Source organism: Dasypus novemcinctus, chromosome 1, assembly GCF_030445035.2.
Source record: "Dasypus novemcinctus isolate mDasNov1 chromosome 1, mDasNov1.1.hap2, whole genome shotgun sequence".
NCBI lineage: Eukaryota > Metazoa > Chordata > Mammalia > Cingulata > Dasypodidae > Dasypus > Dasypus novemcinctus.
Window position 1 is genome coordinate 108,485,414 of NC_080673.1, and position 20,752 is coordinate 108,506,165.

The 20,752-nt window shown below is 35.9% G+C and overlaps 1 protein-coding gene across 11 annotated transcripts in view; it reads right to left on the bottom strand.

Moving 5' to 3' along the window:
• PDLIM5 (PDZ and LIM domain 5) overlaps nt 1-20,752 on the bottom strand; it is a 235,059-nt gene that overhangs the window by 30,893 nt on the left and 183,414 nt on the right. For all 11 annotated transcript variants that reach the window (XM_058295329.2, XM_058295348.2, XM_058295300.2 and 8 more), the window contains one exon: nt 1,459-1,633. In XM_058295329.2, coding sequence (XP_058151312.1) covers nt 1,459-1,633 — 175 coding nt within the window. The remainder of the gene's footprint in view (nt 1-1,458; nt 1,634-20,752) is intronic.

A 20,752-nucleotide genomic window follows, 5' to 3' on the forward strand; every position in this document is an offset into this window, starting at 1 on the left:
CAGAGGAGCTTGGTCATGAGGAAAAAGAGCCTCAGAAAGAGAAAGACAGAGCTATTTGCCCTATAGTCTACAGCTGGCCTTGTGGAGAGAGCACAGCAGCTGAGCCTAGAGAGAAACTGAGCCCCGGGAAGAGAGGAACCCAAGAAGCCTGAATTCTTGGCAGATATCAGTGGCCATCTTGCCCCAATAAATGGTGACAGACTTTGTTGAGGGAAATAACTTATGCTTTATGGCCTGGTAACTGTATATTTCCACCTCAAATAAATACCCTTTATAAAAGCCAACAGATTTCTGGTATTTTGCATTAGCACCCTTTTGACTAATACAGACTTCTTTAAAATAAAGAAGTTATTCTACTTTAAATCACCTACTATGAGCTATGTCCTTGATAAACAGATAATATATTATTTAATTAAAGTAAGTTTAAGAGGAGTATATATATTTGGCTCTTAGATAAAATATTGTGGCTTCTTGGACTCCACTTTAAGTATTACCTTGAAACACTGTCCTAAGCAATAATTATATAACAGAGGAGTGGTAAAATGCAAGTAAATCTTAACCTTATTCAACTTTAGAGAAGCCACTGTTTCAACTATTTCAAAACAGGATAAATTTTTTAAAAAGGGGGAAAGAAGCTTGAGCAATCATTTCAAATGATCATTTATCAACAAGGCAAAATTCATAAAGAGGCAACAGGTTCAACAGTCACACCTATACTTCATAATATTTTAAATGCAACTTATTAAGAAACAGAGATATTTAATAAGTGTCAGTGTAGTACACTCACTTAAGATTTCTGGGCCTTTTTCCTGCTTGGAATTTAAGAGACAAAATAGATTTGGATAGAAAGCATTTTAAAGAAGCAGGTTATAACCTAAACTAACATTTAAAGTATTTAAGAATAGAGCTGACCGGGGGAGGGAAGGGGAGAGAAATAAATAAAAAACCAAATCTTTAAAAAAAAAGAATAGAGCCAAAGGTAATTATATCTTTTCAGAGCTTAAGTATTTGAAAATCCAATCTTCTTTTTTCTATGGCTCAAAAATCTTTATTTTATGTCACTAGTTATTTTTCATCTAAGTGAGATTCTTGCTATTATAATTTGTAAAATAATGAAGTTATTGAGATACGTGATCTTCAGAGTCCCTTCGAGTCTTAAAATTTTATTATTCTCTGAAAGGCCACATTAATCACTATTTTTCCTTACTTTTGATAGGAATTAATGACTGACAAAATCGGTATTTTTAGTTTTATTTTCACAAAGCCTAGGATTATTTTTCATTAAAATAGATTTTAACAAATATATATTCACAATCGTACAATTTAATAACGATGATTACAGAGAATTATGACAAGAATACTTGCACTAATAGAATTTTGATTCTTTCAGAATATTTTTGAAAAATCAACATTAGTATTAAGTACTTTCAAGAAAATTTCAAAAAACAAACCACCAACCTGATGACCTGGCTACAGTGGGCACACATTGGAGTTCGCTTCCCTGCAGGAATGTGTTCAGCTCTTTGCACTAAAGTGTCCTGCTCGCTTGGCTGCGGTTGCCCCCCAGCTGAGTTGGCTGGTGCCACTGCCCCTGAGGAAGTTACACTGTTTGAGGTTCTCCCAGTGGAAGGTGCTAGGAGGTAAAACATAGAAGAATCAGAATGAGAATAATAAATCAATATAAACCTTTTCAAACAATAAAAAATAATTTTTCTAATATTCTTTCACTTATTAACTCACATTATGACAAGGTTATATGCCAAATATGCGACTATAGCTACAGGGATGAAGAGAAAACAAAATCAAAGATTATAACACAGTGAAAAGAGTTATCATGGCCATCATAGGTTATCAGGAAAAGCAGAAAGTTACATGCTTGCTTCCAAGAGGACATATGGTCTCTGCTCAGCATTAGTTAAAACTTATATGTCTAAATTATATCACAGATACATTAAAAACCTCAATGTATATTGGGCTTCACTTTTCAGGAAGTTTTGGATCTGTTCAACAATGGCAGCGGAGGAATACTGGTATGGGATGTTATTGACAGGGGACATATGGTTGACAGGGAGTTATACAGAGCATGTGTCCAGGGTGCATGGAAATGTTTGGATATACTCATAGTGGAAACAATTAAAAACAATAGCTGGGGGGGTACTGGGTTCCTGGCTGGGGGGGGGGGCTCTGTCGTGGTCCCTAGGGGAGCAGCGGCAGTCCCCCAGGTGCAACGGCAAGGACCAGGAAGGAATGAGGGTCCAACAGTGAGCCCCTGATACTAATGACTATGCTTGTGAGCCTATACACTTCAAATAAGAACAAGGCCTAGAGCAGCACTGTGCCTAAGAGTTCCCTCCTGACAGCCTCCATGTTACTCAAATGTGGCCAGTCTCGAAGCCAAACTCAGCATGGAAATGCAATACCTTCCCCCCAGCGTGGGACAAGACACCTGGGGATGATCGAAGGATCATTACCAAGTACCAGCTGATGACGTAACTAGAAAATGACCTTGAATTAAAGGTTCAATGCAGACCAGCAGAATATTCCTGTCTACATATAATAACAGGAGTTAAAAATGCTGTTTCACCTAAAGCAAGGGGGAAATGGAAAGGACAAATGAGTTTATATGGCTATGAGTCTCTAAAAAAAGAGTCTGGAGGTTGTCAGAAGGATTGCCCTTATGCACACCTGAGCAGAGTCTCAGAGACAGATAAAGTAGATACAACCCCAGGTATTGGTTCTTCTGAGGGCTAAAGAGACCCACAGGTTCCATGGTCATGGCAGATGGAGTTCACTGCCATGTCAGTTGGCCCTTCTTTGGAGTTGGTGTTTCTGCGTGATGGAGCTAGACTCAGATGGGATCTCTTTTCACAAGCCTTTCATACTACTTTACTGGAATTGTAGTTGGTGCTGGGGTTTAAGATATATCTAGGGGATCTGAATCTCTGGACTGACAATATGATAGCCAGGCCCTAAGCCTCAACAGACTTCAGCTCCTACACTCTGATTTATTGGACTTACCCCACTCAGCTAACATGGAGTTGAAGAATGTCAACCACCACACCATAGAGCCTAAAGTGCCTACAACTGAAAGCAGGAGGATTGCATCCAGTATCCATGTGGAATCTAAGCCCCCTCTTGACACAGATGTGGAATGGACACAACCAAGCCAAGGTCCACAGGAAGGAGGAATACAGTAAGAATTAGAGTGGACTTAATGATATTCTATTCATGTACTATTGTGGTTAATAATCGAAAAAATGTGGCATTGGTGTGAAAAAAGTGGCCATGGTGGCTACTGGGTGTAGGGAATGGGAGGAAGAGATGAGATGTGGAGGCATTTTTGGGACTCGGAGTTGTCCGGGATGGTGCTGCAGGGACAACTGCCGGACATTGTATGTCCTCCCATGGCCCACTGGATGGAACGTGGGAGAGTGTGGGCTATGGTGTGGACCACAGGCCATGGGGTGAAGCAATGCCCAGAGATGTACTCACCAGATGCAATGGATGTGTCATGATGATGGGGGAGAGTGTTACTGTGGGGGGAGTGGTGGGGTGGGAGCGGTGGGGGTGAATGGGGACCTCATATTTTTTTAATGTAATTTTTTTAAAAAAAAAATGAATAAATTGAGTAGAATTTGAAAAAATAAAAAAAAAAAGGAATGGTATTGATTGTACACTTTGGATTGTTGATTGCATACTTAGGATGAAATGTATGGTATGTGAATATATCTCAATAAAACTGCTTTAAAAAAAAACTTCAATGTGTTGAAAAAACAAAAACAAACACAATATTCTTTTTCTTTCTGTATTCTTTAGATTGTGGAATTAATCACATACTCAGGTAAGAATCATCCTTGATCTTTCCTCTTCTTAAGATTCTCTCTGCTAATAACAGGTTCTGTTGATTTTACATTAAAAATCGTTCTTGAATTTACTCCCTCTTCTTCATTCCTGCAAATACTGTTCTGGTTCAGGTCCTAATTGTCTTCCACCTGGACTAGACCTCAAAACCTCATCTTCCATAAATTCATCCTCCCCATATTGCATAAGTCTGAAATTTGACCCAATCACAACTCTGCTAAAGCATTTCAAGGACCTCCCTTTTTTGTAAACACTGAATGCAGTCTCTCCTTCTAAGGGCTGCATGAAAGTCTCTCCAAAGGTGCCTGTACCCATAACCTTATCTTCACCATTCTACCTTTCACTTTACACAAGAACCACCACAAACTATCTCAGTTTCTCCTGAAAATGGGTCTGTGCACAGGCTCTCTTCATTGTTAATAGCGCCATTTTTAAACTTTTTCCTCTTATTTACCTGGAAATTACTTTTCTTCCCCAATTAGATTGTACACTGCCTGAGAGGAGGAACTTAGGACTTATTAATAGCAACTCAATGAAGTGGATGTGGCTTGGACGACTGGGCTCCCATCTACCATGTGGGAGGTCCAGGTTCAACTCCGGGAGCCTCCTGGTGAAGACAAGGTAGCCCATGTGGAGTGCTGGCCCATGTAGGAGGGTTGCTGCTGGCGCAGCAAGATAACAACAAAGAAAGACAGAGAGTAGAGACAGTAAGACAATAAAAGATGCAGCAGACCAGGGAGCTGAGGTGGTGCGATAGATTGAACACCTCTCTCCCACTCCGGAAGGTCCCAGGATCAGTTCCTGGTGCCACCTAAAGAGAAGACAGGCAGACAGACAGGAATGTGCAGTGGAGGGACACAGAGAGAAGATAGGGAATACAAAACAATGGGGGTGGGGGGGGGGGTGGGAGAGGGAGCCAAATAAATAAATCTTAAAAAAAAAAAAGCCAGGTCAGCTAATAGGGAGGTGAGGCTGGTCAATCAACACACCAAGGAACTGAGAGTCTACGGCTGCAAGCAGGAGCATTTCATCCATCAGCCATGTGGGATCTAAGCCCCCTCTTGATTTAGAGGTGGAGTGGACATTACCATTCCAGGTCCACAGGACGGAGGAATAAAATATGAATTAGAGTGGACGTACTGGTATTCTACTATAGAATTATTGTCACTCTAGCAATGGAAGAAATTATATCACTGATGTGGAGACAGTGGCTACAGGAGTTGCTGAAGGCAGGTAGAAGGAAAAAGAGGTGCGCTACTGTGGCATTTTCGGGACTTGGAGCTGTCCTGAATGATATTGCAGGGACAGATGCAGGACATTATATAGCCTGCCATAACACACTGAATGGACTGGGAGAGAGTATAAACTACAACATAAACTATAATCCATGCTGTGGTGCTCCAAAATGTACTCATCAAATGCAATGAATGTATCACACTACTGAAAGAAGTTGTTGATGTGGGAGGAGTGGGGGATGTGGGGAGTGGGGTACATGGGAATCTTTCATATTTTTTAATGTAACGTTTTGTGTGATCTATGTATCTTAAGAAAAAAAAAAACACAACTAATATAGTGTCTGGAATGAATGCAAAAACTGATTGAGGGATTGAAATCAACAAAAGTCCTGCTCCTTACCATAAGAGAGGTAAAAACTAACAGAAGAGAAAAGGTACACATTTAAAAGGTTAAAAAAGGAACATCTTTTAAGAAAAACATACAAGTAACACAAACTGAGTGTTGTGTACATACACATGCACACACAAATATATACACATGTTGACAGTATCCATACTAAAGATGTGGTTAGAATTATTAATAGTTAAGATTCATATAACTGAAAGGATCATTCTCCTTCACCAGAATAAAGTCCTTTTGCAATGATGTCTCATTAGACGTCTCATTAGCATATTTCCTCAAGTGTTCTGACTGGCGTTTGATCTGTGAAATGACATTTTATAGATCAGGGAGATCCACAATTGCCCATGTTTCAAACGAGTCAACCAGACTAGAAACATTTTTTATTCTTAAACTTGTGCTTTCTCTTACAGAAATGGAAAGAAAAGTACTGCAATATTCACTTTGTACGCTTTCTTTTTCCTCACTTACATAGCACAATTATCACCCGTGAGTTGTCAATTTCCATATCCAGGCCTCATTTCTCTTGGAACACCAGCTATGCATTTTCTTTGTCAACTCTGCTACTGTCTTTACTTTCAAGACATCTAAAATGGAATTCGCCTTCTAAAACGTTACCAGCTTTACCAAGAACTGCTATTTGTTTGAATTCTTCCATTTATCTAGGCATTCTGCCTCCCATGTCCCTGATGGTCAGTTTCTAGACCCTAATAACTGTTTCAAAGCAAATGTTACTCAGGTCTATTCCTTCTTTTTCATCCAATTCCACCTTCTATCATTTGAATCCTTCAAGGTTGGACTATTACAACAATCCCCTAAACAGTCTCTCTGCTGCCAGACTTTTCAATTTATTTTGCTGGATTATTTTTCCAGAAACAATACTCTATCATAAATCCCTGCTTATAGTTTCTGCAACTCATGATAATTTAGTCTCTCAGTGAGTTTACTCCAATCTTCTTAACAACCTTGTTTTTCATGCTTCCCTACATCGCTGTCATCATCATCATACTGGATTATACTGACTTAATACTTGCCGTGTGTCACCACTGTTTGCAGATGCTATTCTCAAATCCTTACAACAACCTTATGATTTAGATACAAATAGTTCCCCCTCCTTTTTACTTTATGAGGAATCTGAGGCAGGTTACAAAACTTGCCCAATGTCACACAGTAGGTACCAGTCCTGACCTCAGAAAGTAAGTCCAGAGTGTGTACTCTTAAACATTATGCTACAGTTTACTCACTATCCCTCAAACATACGATATCAGTCCCTGCTCCTATGACTGTCAGCTAATGAAATGTCCCTTTCTCCACTACTACTATTCATTTCCCACTCTTTGAGGGCATGGAAGTTCCATTTTTTTTTCTCTAAAGTCTTCCCTTACCATCCAAGCTTGAAGAGTTCTCTTGTTCCTCTTAATATCTATAACTCCCCTACCTGTAGAGCTATTTGTTAGTGTCCTAAACTTTTTTCCCTAAGCCAATTATAGATTATTAAGAAAATGGGGACAAATTGTATATTTCTTTCTATCCACTACTAGAAAACTGCCTTTCAAATAGAAGGTAAGAAATTAATATTTGATCAGTTAAATGAAAAAGGGAAGGTTCCAAATCACTTTTACTTTGCCCTCTTCAAGACCTTGGAGATAGATATTTTAAAATATGGCCCAGGTTCAGGATTTCAAATAATGGGAGAGTTACCAATTGAAAAATCTGAATTGTGAAACTAGAATTCAAAGACAGCCAAACACTTTCATATACCATACGTCTTTATTTTATCATATTATCTGCACAAATCCCTAACATACTGAGTCTTCGAAACACATTCACCAATGGAGAGTGTAATAATTCTCCTTCAGTCACTGTAAAATGGGACATAATCCATCTGGCCCAAACTTCAAGGAGACGGTACGTGGAGAACTAAATTAATATGTGAAGCCATTCTTAAACATGAAATATGAGACTGTCGAAGACATATAACAAGGGATTAAGCTCTACTGCTGTTCCTTTCTTGGGAAGAAAAGTCTTCCCTGTGTTACTGCCCCTATTTTAACAACTTTAGATATGTCAGAAATTGTCACACTTTTGTTTTGTTGCTGTCTTGCTAGAACACTGGCCTGCACATAAAGCTATACAAGTCCTGTTATTCACTGTGTCCCGAACATTTCCAAGCATAGTTATTTCCTGTATGAATAAAGTGATGTTTCATTTCTTCAGACTGAATTTCTCACTACTTCAGCACAGGAATGGGCAACCTTTCAGCAGTCAAGTGCCAACTCACTGGCCTCTGGTAACTTGGCTTACTAAGGAGAGGGAGTTTTAAGACAGTGATGTTTTGGGAGAGGAGAAGCAACACAAATGAACCCTACTTATTTTATAATTTTGTAGAAACTGTATTACTGCATAGGAAAAAAGTTATCCTACGGTAGCATAGGGACCAAAATACTTCAAATTTATCGAACATAATGTAAAAATTATCTACATTTCTTTAGCGATAGCAGCTTAAAGATGACAACCTACTTATTTTTTTAAGTCCTAGTAAAACCATTAAACTGCAGTACTGGATTAGCCTCATTTCATAATCTAGGAAATCTAAGTCACAAAAATGTAAATGCCTTATTCATACTGAATAATCAGTGACTTAGTAAAGCATCACAACAAGCCCATTAGGAGGAAGTTAGTTCTTGACTCAAATTTCCTTTTTAATCTTAATACTGAGCAACTTTCATTAAATTTGGCTTCTTTTGTGGCTAATCTCTATCCTATTGGGACTGTGTTTGAAAATTATTTTTTTTCCTTTTGCATCAAATAGATTTTAAAAAAATCTGCCACAAAACTCATCTAGAAACTGAAGGTCACTAGCTACTCTCTCTCAGAAATAACAGTGTTGGTAAGACCTTTTTCATTAACATTAGAATTGTTTGCTGTGTATCTCCTAAAGTTTAGAATTACATACATCCACACTTAATGCTTGCTTTTGTCTTTCATAATTATGACAGTCAACCTAAAATTACAAAGATTATCATTAAATAAACACAAATTAATGGGAAAACTTGGCATGATACTAGACTACTTTCTCAGATACAATACATAAATTTGTCAAAAACAATCAAGTAAAATATAACACAAAATACATTGAATTGCTAATTTTAAAAATATTTGTCACAGTGAAACATGAGACTTTTAAGGGGCAATAATTTTTAAAAAGCAAACAAGCCCATGGCTTACTAAATATGAAATTCAAATTACTACAAAGAATTAAAAAGGCATCTCTCTTGGATTACAGGAACATAATTGGAGATTAAGAATATTTTTTAAAAATTTGAACCACATAATATTCATTAATTTAGTAGAACATCTATATCCTTTTACTGGGAAAATCTTTGTATTATATTATTTAGAAAAATAAAAAGTGAAAATTCTTTTATCTTGAAAGCTCTTGATTGCATTTTTTTCAAGCAGATGATTCAAATTTGCATTATTAACACCTAACCAGTTAACAAAAGTTTTTAGCAATCTTGTCTTGACCTTTAATTTTATTTTTTAATCATTGTAAGGTCTTAACTCAGTGATTGTCAAGTTTACCCAAATAACCTCTGCACAAATGGACCACACAAGTATATTATTAGGGGCTTATATAATATTGTTGTAATATTATATATGTAATATGTAACATTATGTAATGTTTAACGAATTAGAAATAATCTAATTTTCACCATATGCTTGTAAAACAGCTGAGCTTACTAAAAGGCCCTTGGTTTATATACATTGTGAAGAATTTTCTGGGAGAAATCACAGAATAAGACCAGTGAAATTCCTGGTAGTATAATGTACAAGATTTCTGAAAACAGATGTTTTCTAATTGTGTTAAGAATAAGTGTTAGTTATTTGATACTTTTGTTTTCTATCCTTGTTCACAACTGGTTGGTAATTCTAAACCAACCAAAGTTCTTTTAAAAATATAGTAGTGAAGATTAAAATGCACACCTTAAGCACCTGGCCAGATTCTACTTGACTAGACATGAAATAAGTCCACTGACTCCTTTGGTTCCAGTTATTCAACTACCAGTAAAATCTTATTATTGACATACTAGGTAAAAAATTACTACACTATGTCAAAGTTTACTTGAAAATTTAAATAATTCAGTTGGGGCTCGGGGATTATATCCCCAAAAGAAACTTAAATAACAACAGATGTTATTAGTATTTGTTAAGGTTTGTCATGCTTATTAAACATAGTGCTTCTATTGCTGAATGTATCATTCAGTAGGGGAGTAAGTTTGGTGCTAAGATGAACTGCTCATGGCAAAGTAAGAAATACAGAACGTGATGACTTCTCACCACCTCCATATTTCATTCTAGTCCAAATCACATCTTTTGTTTGGATTAATGCAGTGACTACCTATAGATGTCCTTGCTTCTGCCCTTGCCAATAACACAGGCACCAATAAACACCAAGTCAGATCATGCCACTCTTCTGCTCAAAACCATCCAATAGTTTCCTTCTAACTCAAAACTAAAACCAAAGTTCCTATAGAATTTGACCCCTACTACTTCTGACCTCATTTCCTCCATGCTCCCCACCACCCCTTGCTCACTATATCCTAGGCACATTGCCCCTGCTATTCCTCTACATTGGCCAGCATGCTTCTGATTCAGGGCTTTTGTACTTTCTATTCTCTGCCTAGAAAGCTACCACCTCTCACCCCCCCACCCTCCCAACCACCAAGCTTGTTCCTTGCCTCTGTGCAAAGGCCATTTTTCAATGTGGCTTTTCGTCACCATCATATATAACAGCAACCCCCTCCACACACAAACCAACATTCCCTCATTTCCTTATCCGGATTATCTTTCTCCATAGCACTTATCCCTGTCTAACATTTTCTTTTTATTGTTTCTCTGTCTAACCCACTCCTATAGGGCAGGGACACTGTCTATTTTGTTCATTACTATATCCCTAGCATCCAAAACAGCCCCTGGCATATTCACTAAATATTTGTTTAGAGAATGAATTATTTTAACACCAAAATTATCACCTTCCCACTAAAAGGAATCAGAATTTAGAGAAATCACTAACTGAGGAGAGAAAGAAAAAAGGTGAATCTGGAAGATACCTCGTCAAACTAGAAAGTTAGGAAGCTATCAAAGATTACTGGGGTTATATCAAAGACTTAGAGAAATATAAGAATCAGCTTGGGCATTAATAAGGGTTATAACTACAAAGGACTGAAATACTTCAGATATGTTTAAATCCATGACTTCAGAATGATTCTGGATGTTTAAAATGTACTGATTATCTTTAAAGGATGCTAAGAAACCAATTTATTATTTAAAAAACCAGTAATATTTAATAAAAGAACCAAGCTTTTACAATTTATCAACTCATAACTGAACATAATTCATCTATATCCCTCCAATTCCTCTTCTATCTCTGCATTATTCTGAATCAAATGCTAAGTAGTTTACTCCATAATATTAAGTATACCTCTAAAAGAGTACTTCTTAAAAATATAACTGTAATGATGTTATCAAACCTAAAAAACCAAAAGTATTCTTTAATATTAAATAACTAGAAAATTTTCCATCTTTTCTGAATACTCCCTATATTAGATTTCTATGGCTGCTATAACAAATACGAAAAACTTAGTGGCTTAAAACAAACCAAACTTAAAGATCTAGATACATATTAGAAATCCTAGTTGGATCTTACCAGGCTAAAAGTAAGGTGTTGGCAAGGCTGTGCTTCTTTCTGAGGCTCTAGGAGAGAATCAGTTTTCTTGTCTTTTTTAGCTCCTACAGGTGGTTCATAGCCCCCTTCTCCATCTTAAAAGCCAGCAGTGTCAAGTAGAGTCCTCGTATTACATGACTTCTGCCTCCCTCTTCCACTTTCAAGGACCCTTTGATTACATTGGGTTCACTGGGATAATCTAGAATAATCTCCTTAATTAATGTCAACTGATTAGCAATCATAATGCCACCTGCTAACTTAATGCCCCTTTGCCATATAAGATAGTGTATGACCTGGTCTCAGGAATTAAGATGGGGACATTTTTGGAGGGTCATTATTCTCGTTACCAGACATTCCCCAATGCAATATTAACCAGGATCCAAATAAGGTCCTTATTATTGCATTTGGTTGCATGTCTTTTGACTCTCTTCTAATCTATAACCCCCTCCCATTCTCCACTCCTTGCAATAAACATATATTAACAGAAAGAACTATATCTCTAGTTTTTACTTTATACTTCAACATTTTTGTAACAAAAAGTAATAGAAAAGTGAATACCGGAATCTGAATTAATTTTTACAATTACATGAGGTATTATCATTATTTAATGGAGGAATACTAAGTTCAGAAGTGATTTGCCAAAAGACAATGAAATGAAATGAAACAAATATTTTTTGAATGACTACATACCAAACAATGTGCTGGGTTTTATAGCTGTGAATAAGACAGGCACGGTTTCTGCCCTCATGGCGTTTAGAGAAGACTGTAGACTAATAAACACTCATCTACTTTATAATGAGATAAATCCTAGAATAATGGAAAGATAATGAGCTAATTATACATATTTATGAGGCAAGTTAGTTTAAGGAAAGGTAAGACTTGGGTCACAGCTGAAGACCCAGCAGACAACATGGCTGTGAGACTCCAGCTGGAAACCTCCTGAGGGATTCTGCCAAGACCCTGGAATGAGAATCTCATTTGGAATGAGACTGTCATTTGGAATGAGAATTCCATTCGGGGTCAAGGGAAAGCCCCAGATATCCTCAAAAGGCCTCACCATTGGCCCTCTTAGAAAAGACAGGTGGAACAACCAATCATAACAGCAAACAAGCTTTAAAAAGTCCTAACCTGGGTTCCATGCATTCGATTCACCATGCAGTATTGTCTCGGTTGCATGGACCCTGTACTTTTCTTGTTTTCTTGTTTCTTAATAATCTCTTTATTCCCTTGCCTACCCTAGCATGCCACTGAATTCTTTTATGCGACACAAGCCAAGAACCTAGAAGCCCAGAAACCGGAGCCATCCAGTAACATTTATACATTATTTATTTATTCAGAGCCTATAATGTATTAAGCACTATGCTATGTAAGGGTACACAATAGAAGACCAAACATGTATGGTTCTTTCTCTCAGAGAGCTCATAGACTACTCTTTTTGAGTTGAAGGTATCTGTGGTTCAACCAGGTAGAGAATCTACTAACTCAAAAGTAACATCTGAGAAGGAAAAATTGATTGAAAAGTCGTTAAGTATATTGATAACATCTGAGGCTGTGAGAGTGAGTAAGATTTTTCAGGGAAAGTGTAGAGGAGCCCCTTACATAGAAGGCCAGTAAAAGAAACACTCCACTTTGTGGAGACAAACCACAAATTGTGGTGTCATGGAAGCCAAGGGAAAGAATGGAGAGTGTGGGATCCAAGGCTATGTCTATTTGACACCAATGCCTATGCCCTTACGCAGTCATTCATTGTATGAATTATTAATTTGCCAAATGGGTGCCAGCTCTTTGCCTTGATCCATTATCATATGAAGGCAAATCTCATCAAACATGATCTCAACTTGGAAAGACTAAATTCTGGACCAATTTAAGGAGGACGGGATAGTGATAACTGAGATGATTCGTTTTTGTAATTTTAATTTCCTTACTCTGCTAGAGTAAATTAAGGAATAATATATGAAAGCAATAATTTTAATTTTGCCTGATGTCCCTAACAGCTTAGATTATTACTTGTAAAGCCTTCAGGAATTCTGTAAATGATTCAGTTCAGAGATATTCTTTTTGTTCCCTAAACCTGGCTGGCCATACTTTTCAGCCATTATAATTTATGACTGCAAAGTTGCTGAAATAAACCATGGATACTGGGTTGAATTCTTAACATTGTAAGAAACAATTCTCCTTTAGTGTATTTGTATAAATTGCTTCAGAAAGGAAAATTAATTGTAGGTCTAATATTTCTGCTAGGGACAAACAGGCTTAGGGTACTGCTAGAATTCTGAATTCACTTTGTTAAAATACTTCAACTACTACTATTGAATTAAAATAAAGCAGCAAAGTTATGGGAGTATATCTAGGGATGACCATAAACATATTTCTTTGTTCCTTAAAAAAAATCCTGTAAAATTTCATTCTTGTGAAGTCAGAAATAAGACTGATATTAGAAATATCCAAGAATACTAGCCCTAACACCTTCCCCCACCCCCCACCCCCAAAAGGGCAAATGTTTATAGCCTGAGAAGAGAGAAGTCACTATGTAAGATTTTATGTGTGAAAAACAACTGGCTCAACTGCAAGGGGTGTTCCTATTAAAAACACTGAGGCTAATGTAGTACTTGTATAAATAACTGGGCTACATCAAAGTGACATATTGACACTCCTGGGGAGATAAAGTAGTGTAATTCAACATCTCAGAGAATATGTTCTCAAAGGCATGGAAGAAATTTTACACATACTAAATTGGGCAGCATTGACAGCAACACGTTTGATTATTATTGTGTACAGCAAGTGCTTTCTTCTCTGCCCCTTCTCCAACCATTTCAAACAGATGGTGGCCAAGACAAGCATAAAATCTGCATTTTGTCGGTCAAACTTCTTATGTTAAAAGCATAAATAATAGTCTATTCTTCCTAATCCAGGCATGAAATCATAACCAGCAGAAATGGGAGAAGTTTAAAGTTAAGCCCAGATCTAGGATCCAAGGAAACTACATTCTAGTGAGTTCTGTGCAAATTTTACTAAATGGAATGAAGAATTTTTAAAATTCAATGATTAAAAGCAGATTAACTATTATAATTTCTAAGTAGTAGAGAATGTTGGTATGTATGTCATAAAGAACTGGAACAGGTGCACCCAAGGCTAAGTATCAGATATTTCCGCAACTTCAAGAGGTTTGTTTCTTCCATTAGCAACCAGCCTTTCAACTTTAAGAACCCAGATTAAACTGGATCTGGAGTGTCTTAATTAAAGTGAATATGGGGACTTGTATTAGGTTCAGTTCTCTTCTTTTTAATTTGTTACATCATAGATCATCAAAATTTGGTAAGCATGGACTTGTCTTTTACTCTCTTCTAACTGACCCCACCCAGAAAATTTTCATTGGTTGAAGATGCAAGTAAAAAACATATTCTGTACATTGCAGATAAAGATGTGATATCTTAAAATAATAGGTTTTGCCACTGTTCAATTAAAAAGCACAAAATATTTTACTTATCACAATATGTACAGGATTTTCCAAATATATCTCAGTATCACTGTTCCGATTCCTATTTTCATAAAGGGAAGAAAAGCTTGCACTTAATTGTTGGAAACCAATGTGCTTCATGTAAAAAGAAAGAAAGAAAAAAGAAACATGCACAAGGGGAAAAAAAGAAAAATACATAATATATTTAAAAAAACAGGCTTGATTCATGACCTCAGGAAAGCAAAAGATGGTCAGTTGTAAACCAGTACAGACCATAAGCCAAGAACTTATTTAGAATATTAAATTTGTATAAATTCACTCACATTTGGGTAAGGAAACTGAAAAGACAGATTAAAATTTTTATACTCATATTTCCAACATAACATGAAACCCAATTGGGTTTGGATTTTATCACTTTTTTATATAAGTGAGAAAGCATAGACTCAGACATAAAGGACGAAGGTACCTCAAGCTTGATTTGTCCATACAAATAGAATTCTTACTATGTAGACAAAAAAAAAAAAGCAAAAGGAAAGAAAATTTAAGATTTTTCCCATATCAAACAGTATCAATCATGTTTCTAATGAGGATACAAGTTACTACTCTAAAATCTCTCTCAAAGTCATTAGTTCTTGAATTAAATGAAACTTTTATTAACATTATCCAAAATTATATTTGAATTTCCTATCTTTTAAAAGCAGAGAACATTGCTCAGCTATTTTATGCTGGAGGAAACAATATAGTTAACAAAGTGACCTAATAATAGTAAGGCACATTTGTGCACCTGGTTCTTCTACTTCCTAGCGGAGTCATCTTAGAAATGTCATCATTCTGGGCCTTAGTTTACTCATCCATATAACAGAAATTCAAAGTGTTGAGAGGGTTAAATGAAGTAGTATATATAAAGTATTTATAGTTACTGGAATGTATAAGAAATGTTTCATAAATGTCAATGATTATTATCAATATTATATTCTGACATAAGATTTGTACAAGATTTTAAAATATTCATTCATTCAACCACTACTTACAAAATGCATACAACGTTTTAGATCTTGGAAATTTCCTGTTATGAAAATACATTCAAGAATAAGATACCTGCTTCCAAAAGTTTATCTTCTAGAGGATGGTGTAGATAAGCAAATACGCAATCAGAGTGCCCTGGGGTAAGAGCTGCCAAGGATGTTCTTGATCCTCAACAGAGTTTGCATCTGCTTTTCAGAATCATCAAGCATAATTTATCCTTTTTCCTACAGCTTAAATGCAGTGTTGGCAAACCTTTTTTGGTAAAAGTATAGAGAGCAAATATTTTAGGTTTTGTGTGGGCTGTATGGTTTCTGCTGAAACTATTCAGTCTGCCATTGTTGTATGAAAGCAGTCATAGACAGTATGTAAAGAAATGAGAATAGCTGTGCTTATAAAACTTTATTTACAAAACAGGCAGTAGGCCATATGTGATCCACAGGTACTGTGGTTTGCCAATCCCCATGAGCACCAATTAATAAGAAGGAATAATTCTTATGGAAAGCATGTATAAACATCTTTACCAAAGGTTTAATATTTTAATCTCAGTATGAAAGGAAAATGGGGAGAAGAGAGTTTACAGATATGTACTTGTATCAGCACTGTAAAGCTTCCAAAATGAAAATAAATTCCAATAAAAGAACATTTAGACGAAAAGAAAGAAGGCAGTTAATATATACTTTTTTTTTTTTTTTCCTATCTGGGATTCCTGATTCTAAAAAGCAAATCTCTTTGGCATATAAGGAGGTATAGCATATTCACATACTTCACATCTCAGTTTCAACAATGGAAAGCTTTAGCCATGCCTGTTCAGTTTAATGATGTCAAAATGCAGAATAGATAGCAGTAAAACATTATCAGAAGAGATGAAACACACGCAACTGGTAGCAGTTTATTCATAAAAAATTTTAAAAATGGAACCAATAAATGCAACATCTTAGTTATATAAATATACTTATCTTGATTTTCTCCTCTGGCAAAAGCCTACAATGAAATTTGGGATAGTTAAAGAAATAGTAATTTCCTTTCTTACTCTTATCTCCTTTAGATTTAGTCCTCCTCAAATTTACTCACTGATGTTATAAAACCACTATTCAGAGTAAAAAAAAAAACAACAGTTCCAATCACTATAATTCCGAGCAATTCTTTTGACTTCTGACTTCTCTCAGACTCTTACCTCACTGTTAAAATGACGCCCATTTTAACATAAAATTTTAACGATCATCTTATTGTACACTATATATGGAAAGATGATTTGTATAATTTAAAGTATTAGAAAAATATCACTACTACTACTAATCAATGAAACCCACCACTTTAAAGTTAAACGAGTTAGTTTGTTTCCTTTTAGGCTGCCCATTATGCTCTTGAGTTTCAAGTCCCCAAGGAGGATAATGAAAACTCCCCAGGACAGGGTATAACAGAAGCTAAAGTCAACTAAATGTTTGCTTTGAAAGCTAAGTTTATATCTTTTCCTCTGTTTCATGTGACCAAAGAAATTTACTGTAACCCTCAAACAACCTTCAAATTATCATTTTTCTGTTAACAGCTCACTATCCTCATACTTCAAAATGCAAAGCAACGTATATCCTTAAAAAAAGTCGCCAATTTTTACAAATCTCATAGTCAATTAACAGCCTGTGTGTCTCTACTATATGTCAAAATGTCAAAACTGTTTCATAAAGAAAAAAACAATTCACAAATAATAGTATGTGTATATACATATGTGTGTATATGTATATATCACCTAATTCATATAAAAGGAATGATACCTTAAATGTAGGGAAATTGGTTATTTCCCTACATTTTGTTCCCTGAACAAACTGATAGTTGTTCAGTATGGTATCTCAGAGGTTAAGAATATATACATTATGAAAAGATAAAATACTACCAATATACTGTCACTGTAATATCAACTAAATGCCTTTATTTTCCTCAAAAGAATTCCTGTCTCCATAGACGCACTTAATAAAAGGAAGCAAAGAAAGAAAAGGAAGAAAGGGAAAGAAAAAGAAGGAAAAAGAAGGGAGGGAAATCCATTAATTTCTTAACAATATCAGGGTACATAAAGAGTATATAGGGCTCCACTAGGAATTGGGTGTACATACAATTAAAGAAAGCATGATGATGGTATTGTTTTAGCATTCTGTAAGAACGTCTAATGAAAACAGCAAAAGGAAAATTTTCAGCTTAGCCAGGAAAACATTAAGTACTCTGATAGAAAACATAAAAGCTTTTTACTTTAAATGGCTCTATGAAATAAAGTGATACTGTTTAATATAGAAAATAGAGTATTAGCCAATACTATATAATTCTATGATTGCTGAGCAATCAACTGTTATTTATTCAATATATAATATAAATACATTTATTGAGTATCACTGCAGATGTTCTCAAAATCAACATAATTTGAAATGGGAAGTAACAAACCTGTACTTAATGTAGTTATTTAAAAAAATACACTTATGGAATTGAAGCTTTGAAGTACATGCAGATAACAATATGAGTATTTAATTTTTGAACACTGGGTCTCTAGAATTATTCTTACTTTGTCCTGGAAGAAACCATTTTCCCATCTCATAATGTTTATTTGCTTGACAACATATAGCACAAGTATACCAATGCAACAAAGATCATGCCAAAGCCACAAATCTCATATTTGCAACTATAAACTGAAAAATAGACAACATTTAGAAAATGGGAAAAAGGAAAATAAATGCAATCAGAGGAACAACTGCATTAAAAGAGTAGGTATCTCATTAAAGTAAATTTTAACTTATTTCTCAAGCACATTACAAGAAGAAATTCTCCAGATTCATATTTTATAATTGATACGTTATATAAAAAATCTAAAGACATTCAATTTTCTAACTACATATAATTTTTCTAAACTGAGTACCATCTTCTACCTGTGTTTGAACAGAAGATATGTAAATACTCTACAGGGAATGAAGGCCGCTAGTAAAGCAACAGTTAAATTTGTCTCCCAGTCACATTAAAGTTTAAGTACCTTGCCATTCTCTTGCTCATGGAATTTCTTTCCTCCCATTGCCAACACCCAGGGTAAAAGTCACTTATTATCTCTAGAATGGATTACCACACCAAATCTCTTAAATGGTCTCTAAGACTGCAATCAAATCTCCATACCACCTTCATAATGATCTTTTAAACACATGATCTTTTTAAAAAAAGTTTATTGAAATATATCATTCGTACATAAACATACCTAAACAATAAATGTACAGTAATAGTTGTGAGCAAACATATATAACATCATACAGGACTCTTGCACTTCACCCTACCACCAATACCTAGCATTGCTGTAAAACTTTTTTTTTTAAGATTTATTTTTTATTTATTTCTCTCCCCTTCCCCACCACCTCCCCCCCAGTTGTCTGCTCTCTGTGTCCATTTGCTGTGTGTTCTTCTGTGTCTGCTTGTATTCTTGTCAGTGGCACCTGGAATCTGTGTCTTGTTTTTTGTTGCGTCATCTTGCTGTGTCAGCTTTCTGAGTGTGGCATCATTCCTGGGCAGGCTGCACTTTTCTCGTGCTGGGTGGCTCTCCTTATGGGGCTCCCCTACGCGGAGGACACCCCTGCGTGGCACGGCACTCCTTGTGTGCACTGCTCGTGGGCCAGGTCACCACACGGGTCAGGAGGCCCTGGGTTTGAACCTTGGATCTTCCATGTGGTAGGCGGATGCCCTAGCCATTGGGCCAACTCCGCTTCCCAAAACTTTTTAAACTAATGATTAAAGAACATTGTAAAAATATTACTACTAACCAAAGTATTTTCCCCAACCCCCCCATTATTATTCTTATATCATTTATACATGAACATACATAAACAATAAGTGTATAGAAAAAGTTGTGAACTTACAAAGCAAACATGCATAACATCATACAGGGGTCCCGTACATCAATCCTCCACCAACACCTTGCATTGTCATGAGATGTTTGTTACAAATTATGAAATAATATTGTCAAAATCTTACTTCTAATTATAGTCCTTATATTATATTTGGTGTATTTTTCCAACCCACCCTATTATTATTTAAATATATTTCTATGACAGAAGTTGTAAACTTATAAAACAATCATGCACATATGCAGAATTCCCAAGCAACACCCCTCCATCAACACACCACACTGTGGTAGAACATTTGTTGCAAATAATATAATATCATCTGACTGTTACCATATCCATAGTGTACATCTGGCATATATTTTCCATACTGCCCCATTATCAACATAGTACATCTTGGGCATAGATGCAAGAATATTATATTATTAGTGCTAACCACAGTCCAAAGATCACTCCAGTTGTATTTTTCCTATGCTTTTCCACATTCCCACCACCCTGCAATAGTGATGTAACTAACAAAGGACACTCTTGCATCTGTATACCACAATTCTCATCTACCTCTTGGTTTACTGTGCTATTCTGTTCCTAGAATATTCTCTAGCATTCTGTTAATTGGCATTTACATGCCTAGACTACCATTTTCAGCTACATTCCCATTTATAAACTAGCTGTTACTAAGTGTTACCATAGATTCTATACATTTCCATACTTTACAGTAAAGCTAATTAAAACTGCTATATACATTAAATATCAATAGTCCATGTCCTTTCTCCTATTATCTCCTTTCGAATCCAACACATACCACCAGGTCTTGATGATCTTCCTACAATTTATTCTAAAAACTTTACGGTTATTGCTTTTATTTTTAGGTTTTTTATCCAGTTTGAGTTAATTTTTGGATAAAGTGTGAGATAGGGGTCCTCTTTCCTTCTTTTGGCTATGGATATCCAGTTCTCTCAGCACCATTTGTTGAATGGACTGTTCTGCCTGAGCTGTGTGGGTTTGACAGACTAATCAAAAATCACTTGACCATACTTATGTTTCTGAACCATCAATTTGGTTCCTATTGGTCTATGTGTATGTCTTTATACCCATGCCATGCTGGTTTTACCACTATAGCTAGGTAATATAATTCCAAGTCTAGAAAGGAGAGATTGTGTTTCCTTTATAAGATGTTTCTGGCTA